Genomic DNA, 7,299 nt, shown 5'->3' on the forward strand with positions numbered 1-7,299 from the left:
TAAAGTTGAGCGCACATACGGAGAACAGAGGGGATGAAGAGCCGGAGGTTTGAGGGAGGATCCGAGTTGTTTGCTTGGAAAGTGCAATAATATGTAATATCTTTTCTTACAGAGCAAAATGAAGAAAAGTGAAATAAAGGTTCACGACGTTGTTTTCTTTGAGAACAACTGAAGTCTGTAGAAATAGTGAACTCGTGGGTCGGCGTTTGCTCAGAACCGTCCTGACAGTAAAACCAGTGTTTCCTCCAGTAAAATGTCTCCGCTTTGATAAAACAGTCCCGAGTGTTCTGGTGACAAAGAATCACCGCAGATCCATCATGGACACGGTGTCATCGGTGATGTTGACGTGACCCGCGTGCTGACGAGAAGAAGAGAGACAGATTTCAGTTTGAGGATTCTCACAGGGACAGGGGAAAAAAAAAAAAAGGGGAAAAAAAAAAAAAAAAAAAAAAAAAAAAAGTACAACGCAGTACTGCTTGTACTTTATATATTTAATATGTTCACACACTAATGCTGTTTAAAATAACCTAACGAACAAACAGATAGATAGATTTGATACTTTATTTATCCGCAGGGGGAAGTTCTGTTCTGTAGATTATCCAGACTGACTTTGGGACATTTGTTTCTACAAAGATCTGTTACCGTTCATGCTGTTAACCCCATAAACACATTTTAATTCATCATCAATGTACTACCTCAAAACTCTCACAACCTGAGCCGGACAGACACCACGAGAGGTTAGTGATTTAGGAGATCAGAGCCGAAATGAAGACGAAATCTAAAATGATCACACTTGTTTCCAGTGCAATTTCCCTTCGTCTCACTGGATCAGATTAGTCTCAAGTAAAGGACACTATTGTAGTAAGTTGCTGATATAAACCGCTCTGCATTAGAAACATGTGAGCAGCAGCGTGAGTGGAGGTGGACTCACTGTAAACAGAGGGGGGTCTTTGCTGTGCGGATGAAAGCCTTTCTGTTTACACGTGGAGATCTCGTCTGTTCCTCGATCCGTCAACCTGAAGTATCCGATTCTGAGAGAAACAAAGACAGACACACACACACACACACACACACACACACACACACACACACACACAGGTCAGCGTGGAGAAGAGACACGGCAGCATGCCGACACACACAGGTAACGAATGGAAGGAGAGCGAGCTGAAAGACTAAAACTCTGTTTTTGATGTTTGTAGAGACGGGACGGCAGCAGGTCTTCCGACTCACTCGTTAAACTTGGGCGAGCAGACGATGGCGATGGCCTCCGGCATCATCATCTGGTAGGAGCAGTGTGTGTGGAGGTCCACGCTGGACAGGAAGGCCGTCTGCGTGGGGTGAGTCTGGGAAACACACAGTCAGTTTAACTGGTGTTCAACGCACAAACACATGCCCGATGTTTCAAATTGTTGGTTTTGTGAAGCCTTGACTTCGGCATGAGCGTAAAGTGACCGAGTTTGGACTGCAGATGAGTGACGCCGCGGTAAAGACGCCGTATACGTCTCTGGCAGCGACCTGTCAATCACAGTAAGCCCCGCCCTAAAGCATCCCCTGCTTTATGGTCTGTTTGACTCTAAATGGAGCATCATTTACGAAATGAACATCATGCTGTATTGAAGAAGACTTGAAACTAGAGACCATAAACTCATGTTTACTGAGGTAATAAATCAAGAGAGAAGTAGAGTCATTTTCTCATAGATTTCTACACAACCAGAGGAGTCGCCCCCTGGTGGACACTAGAGAGAATGCAGCTTTAACACACTTCTACATTGGCTTCACTTTTCAGAACCGGAGGTTGCAGCCTGGTTTTTCCTGACAGGCTCAGATTGTTATTATTAATGTCTGACAACATTATGGAAACAAGTCTCGTTCTGAAATCTCGCAAGGTGACGTGTTGCAGAAGAGTAATGGTAATTACTTACGTAATATATAATTCTACTCAGTATATTGTATTCATGCATAAGTCATTTTGCTCTGAACTTTGTTGAACTTCACCATGTCTCTGTTGTGCAGAAGAAGAGTTCTCCCTTGCCTGTTCACAAAGATAACTAACTGTGTTTTATGAGAATGTTCCAGCGCCAAGGCCTTTGGGCCGCTGGTTTTGGTTGCTGAGCGTTTGTTTTTCATTGTTGTTCCTCTCAGTCTACCAAAATGTCTGTAACATTGGCCATCGGCCCCCAGCTTTGCTCATTGTGTATAAAGAAAGCTTGTTCACTTGGTTCTTGGTTCTTCCTCACTGAGACTGTACGCATTCTGCTGTGATGATTGAACCTTCTCTGCGCAGAGAATAAATACTGAAAAAGACAACCTGGTTTTTGGTATTATGTATTTCAGCATGAAAAGACTCACGCAAAGCGGGTACAAGAATATTTTCCACCACAGAAGAGCGAGAATTAGTCAGACACAATAACAAACAGTCCACTGCTGATTCATTACAGCTACTACAGTCACTAGTACTCGTCTGTGTGAGTCAGAAGACTTTTAAACAGTTAAAGTTTTAGCAGAGACGCTGGTGTTTGGGAGGTAGTGAGCAGACGGCTGAGTAAACGAGACTATAGATATACGAGATAATACTGCACGAGTTGTGTGAGAGTTTGTAAACGGATAATTTAATAAAGTTGTACTGCTGTTAATCTGGGCCTCCATTTACTTAAATTCATCAACACTTTCCTCTGATTTTTGGATTCTCCGTTCACTATGAAATAAATACAAAGTTTTCTTCAAGAATTTAAAGTAACACAGATTGAGTTATTGATAAACTAATAGGTCATTTTGGGGGTGAAGTATTCCTTTAATGTTTTTCAGCAGGATCAGCTCGTACTCTGAGAACAGCAGACGATGATTAGTTGGTCCATCTTTACTCACGTGTATCCAGCCGAGGGTGATGAGATCGTACTGGTCCTGTATGAGGAAGAGTTCCTCCTCATTTTCCGTGTCGCAATAGTCCGGTCCTCCACTCTGCTTCGGTACGATGACGTGGGTCACGGTGAACGCATTTCTGGTCTGGAGCAAACACAAAATAAGACGTCACGCGGTTGCAATCCTTTAAATTATGCATCGAAACAGTCTCCCAAAAAAAGCTCCAAGGACTCTGTAACAAAAAGTAACGGAACACCGAAAAAGCGCTCCGTCATGCACACAAAAACAGTGACGGGAGCGTTTAGTTAACGATATAATACAAAGAAAAGCCACAGCAGACCTGGGACAGTGAGAGAAGTGTCAGGTTAGGTTCTCCCCCTCTGGGGTGGGAGGTCAGCTGATGTCTCTGTTTCAAAATCCACATTCCTTATATCGTCTCAGAGAAACATCCTTTGTTTCGCGAGAACATAAACAGGGGATTTCTTTCTTTAACCATCTCAGGTCATGGATTTCAAAAATGCAAAAATCCAGATTTAAAGACACGATGAGAAACATTTTGTTAACATCTCATTTATACATTTTTTGCTTCCTGTAAACGATCTCTTCAGAAAGGGGGAGTCACCACTACATCAGAGGCTTACCAGTTTGCCGCACAGAATGCCGCACGTCTCCACGGCTCGGCTCGTGTTGGCCTCGGCCAACCTCAGAAAGCTCCGGCACAGCTCGGCCGGAACGGCCAACTGCCGGAGAGCGTCCACCATTGTGTCTGAAAAAATAAAAACACATGCAGACGAATACAAGTTAGACTCTTGTGGTGTTCTGAAACGAGGCATGGCGCAAACAGGAAATGAAGTAGGTCAGGAGGGAATAAATCAGCTCAGAAGTGCAAATACTTTAAAGTAGTATTTAAATCCCTGTGAAGTCCAGCCCCCCTCGCGTCAGATTAACTCACTGTTGTTCCCCGGGCTGACCAGAGAGCCGGGCTTGAGCGACCGGTCGAAAGTGGGCAGGGCGGCGGCGCCGGGCGTGCTGATGGTCACGGGCGGGCGGTCGTGTTGGTGGTTGTTGTCCCCTGGGCTCTGCGGGGCGGCGTGGGACCCCTGTGGCGGGGGTCCCTGGATGCCTGGCAGGAGGGGCGTGTCGGAGGGAGGCGCGGTGGGCGCGCCGAACTCCAGGAGAACGCGCTGGCGCTCCTTCTCCAGCTCCTGGCGGCGGATCATCTCCTCGAAGGCACTGAACTGCTCCTGCTCCCGCTGCCGCCGCTGCATCTCGGACACACGCTCCCGCTCGGCGTCCAGCGCCCGCTGCTTGGACTGCTCCCGCACCGCCGCCTCCTGCTCCGCTTTCTGAGGAGGAAACACACATCGGTTGCTCTCTTTTTTTGTGTCTGTTGTTCTTCAACAACATTGCAGTTTTGTTGCAGAGTAATTCATGTTTGGACTTAACATCGATGTTATACAAAGCGTGACTATTTAAGGTCAATGTGTTTGTTTTACCTCCGTCTGTTAATGAACAAACGTCTCCCTTTATTACGACTCTGATTAATGTTTCACCCCATTTAGGATTTACACAACTCACTGTAAAATCAGCGTACAATGCTTGTTGTGTTGTCAATGTGTATTAGATGTTGTTTTATGTTTACAATGTAATTAATCTCAATGTCTCAACCTGTATACGTTTCTTTAAATGACTGCTAACACGTTTACCTTTTTGACCAGATGCTGTGCATAGTCTTGTTCAAATCTCCGCAAAAGGGCTTTTTTCAGAATCTCTGCTTGAGGAAACGCGACGTCCTTCAGTTTCTGCAGACGGAAGAGAAACGTCAGCATTGCCGTTAAAATCAAACCAATTAAAACGTGTCGTACAGGAGAGTAGAAACACTGTCTGCGTACCTTTAGTGTGTCCTTCTTCTCGGGAATGTTAGCGGTCTTGTAGTCCCGATGTTTGGGAAGTTTTTCTATGAAGAGACTTGATGAAAAGAGAAGAAAAGATCTTCCAACGGACTGATAAACCTTTGTGTTCATGCCTGCACTGAGAACAACATGTCTTCACGTGAAAAACCTCAAACTAGCCAAACAATGAAGGACAAATGAATGTACCAAACACAATGAAACCAGTAACCGCTGATGAGCAGCTCAACACTCACGTGATGTACTTGTTGTAAAGGACGAAGGCGTGCTCGATGTTGCCCTCCTCTGCGTAGATGTTGGCCATGCGGATCATCTCCATCCCGGAGCGGAAGTAGCGTCGCGGCGGCACATCTTCGTTGACTTCCACCGAGCTGCCCTTCTTGGTGAGAGCGCGGACTCGCTCCTCCGGCTGCAGACTGGTGTCGTTGGGGTCGGCCATCGCGACAGCTCGGCCAGAAACGGCGGGGGAGACGAGCTGAGGAGTGAACACTGTGGTGAGTGGAGAGTCTGCAAAGGAACGCTGTGGTGACTAACCTGAAGAAGACCGTGGACACTAACAGTCAGAAAGCTTTTTCAACACTGTGTTATTGTTATTGGTTATATCCTTAGAATCAAATTCAAAGACATTTCACATTTAATATGTCGATGATGTGATGATCTGAAGACTTGATCTTCATTATTAATGAGTGTTTTTAGTAAATCTATCCAGTAAGTGTGCAAGAACACACCATATCCTGCATCTCTCTCTTCACATCCTGGCTGAGTATATTCGGAGGAACACTGCGACTCTGCTGGGAGGGTCCATTCGGCATGACTCGACTCTTTATCGATCAAACGAAGACGAACGTGAGAACGCTTCATCAGCGCGCTGACTAACTCGTATTGATTCAGTGTCAAGAGACCAGTTGTTCAGCTCAAGAGGTGCGGCTCTGATTAAAGGAGAAAGGTCGAGGAACTGCTCAGAGGCTTATACTCTATTTGTATTTCTAAAATAACCTTAATTCACTTTTATTCAAGTGTGTTTAGTGTGAACGGTTGTACAATCACTGTTAGTGGTGGGATGTAACTAAGTACATTTACACAAGTACTGTCCTAAAGTAAACATTTACTTCTACTTTACTTACTTTTCCATTTTATGAAACTTTATCTTTCTACTCCACATCTCAGGGGCAAATATTTGACTTTTTACTTCATTTGTGTGACAGCTTGAGTTACTTTTCATCCCCTTTCAACTCATGAAAACTTGACTTTTTAGAGATTTGTGGTTCTCGCAGGAGGATGAAGCTACAAACATACGATGACCTGATAGAATATGAAGCATTGCTGTAGAATAAACTATATAAAGGAGTTAAAATGAGCAGTAAAATGCAAAATACACATTAATATCAATCAGGAAACTTTATATACAAAAGTAAAACACCGACAGGGAACATGTTACTACACAATGACTACTTTTTACTTTTGATACTATCAGTAGGCCACACTTTGGTGATACATACTTTGCTTCAGTAAGATGTTTAAATGCAGGACTTTCACTTGTACTGTTGTGTTTTCAGTGGTATTAGTACTTTTCAGTAAGTAAAGGATCTAAATACTACTTTAGCTTATCGACATATTTATCATCTTTATAATCTGACAACTACATAGAATTAGCTCTCTCACTCTCACACACACACACACACACACACACACACACACACACACACACACACGGATCAAACGACGTCGCGTTAGACGCACTTAGCTAACTCAGCTAACTTAGCGCAGTAACGTGACGAGTTTAAACCGGTTTAAGCAGCTAACGGTCACTGAACACAGTCGTCGTCATTCTTACCTGATAGAGCTGTAAACCGAAGCTCCCACAGAGCTACATGTAGCCTCAATTAAAAAACACGAAGAATCAGATATAGCAGAGTTGTTTCAGTGGGCTGAGCCTCCAGCATCTGTAGCTTCACTTCCGCAATCACAACAACTTCCGCCTGACGCATGACGCATGACGCGTCATTGGAGACGTAAATTATTTTCCTATTGAAAATCATTTTATAGCTAATAAAAAAGAATAGATAAAAAAAACAATATTTGTACAGATGCTTTTTGATCTGATAGTAATTTGAGTTATTTATTTATTCCGGTTTTCTTTTGGGTTTTTTAAGTATTCCTAATACAGTAAAAAACATGATTTTTTTAGTTTAGTCTATTTCTGTGTATATCTTGCATGCGCTGTCCTCCAGTCTGTGTTTAATTTGTTCCTTACTGTAAGTGAATCGTCCTCTCAATATACGGTCTAAGGCCAGGACCCCTGTTTTCTCCCACTGAGCCAGGGCAAGCTTATTTCAATACGCTCACAACAGATGTAACAGTACAGCCAAACTAACAAATTATACAGTAATGTACAGTAGTCTGAGCGGCTCGTTGGTCTAGGGGTATGATTCTCGCTTTGGGTGCGAGAGGGGTCCGCGTACGTTTTAGTCATCTGTTTTACCGTTAATTCGGAAAAACCAAAATACGGAAATACCATGATATTCTCGTT

At 43.8% G+C, this 7,299-nt stretch overlaps 1 protein-coding gene across 1 annotated transcript; it reads right to left on the reverse strand.

Annotated features, from left to right (window-relative positions):
• Positions 1-6: 6 nt before the first annotated feature.
• LOC116396148 (STAM-binding protein-like A) lies at positions 7-6,743 on the reverse strand. Its single transcript, XM_031870574.1, has 10 exons — positions 6,604-6,743; positions 5,006-5,244; positions 4,752-4,827; positions 4,566-4,661; positions 3,812-4,205; positions 3,501-3,625; positions 2,866-3,003; positions 1,231-1,343; positions 932-1,031; positions 7-358 (listed from the first exon to the last, which is right to left on the reverse strand). Exons 2-10 carry the CDS (start codon positions 5,206-5,208, stop codon positions 302-304), a joined length of 1,302 nt encoding a protein of 433 aa, XP_031726434.1. The 5' UTR covers positions 5,209-5,244; positions 6,604-6,743; the 3' UTR covers positions 7-301.
• Between the last annotated feature and the right edge of the window lie 556 nt (positions 6,744-7,299).

Source organism: Anarrhichthys ocellatus, unplaced genomic scaffold (assembly GCF_004355925.1).
Source record: "Anarrhichthys ocellatus isolate YVR2014 unplaced genomic scaffold, GSC_Weel_1.0 scaffold53, whole genome shotgun sequence".
Lineage (NCBI taxonomy): Eukaryota > Metazoa > Chordata > Actinopteri > Perciformes > Anarhichadidae > Anarrhichthys > Anarrhichthys ocellatus.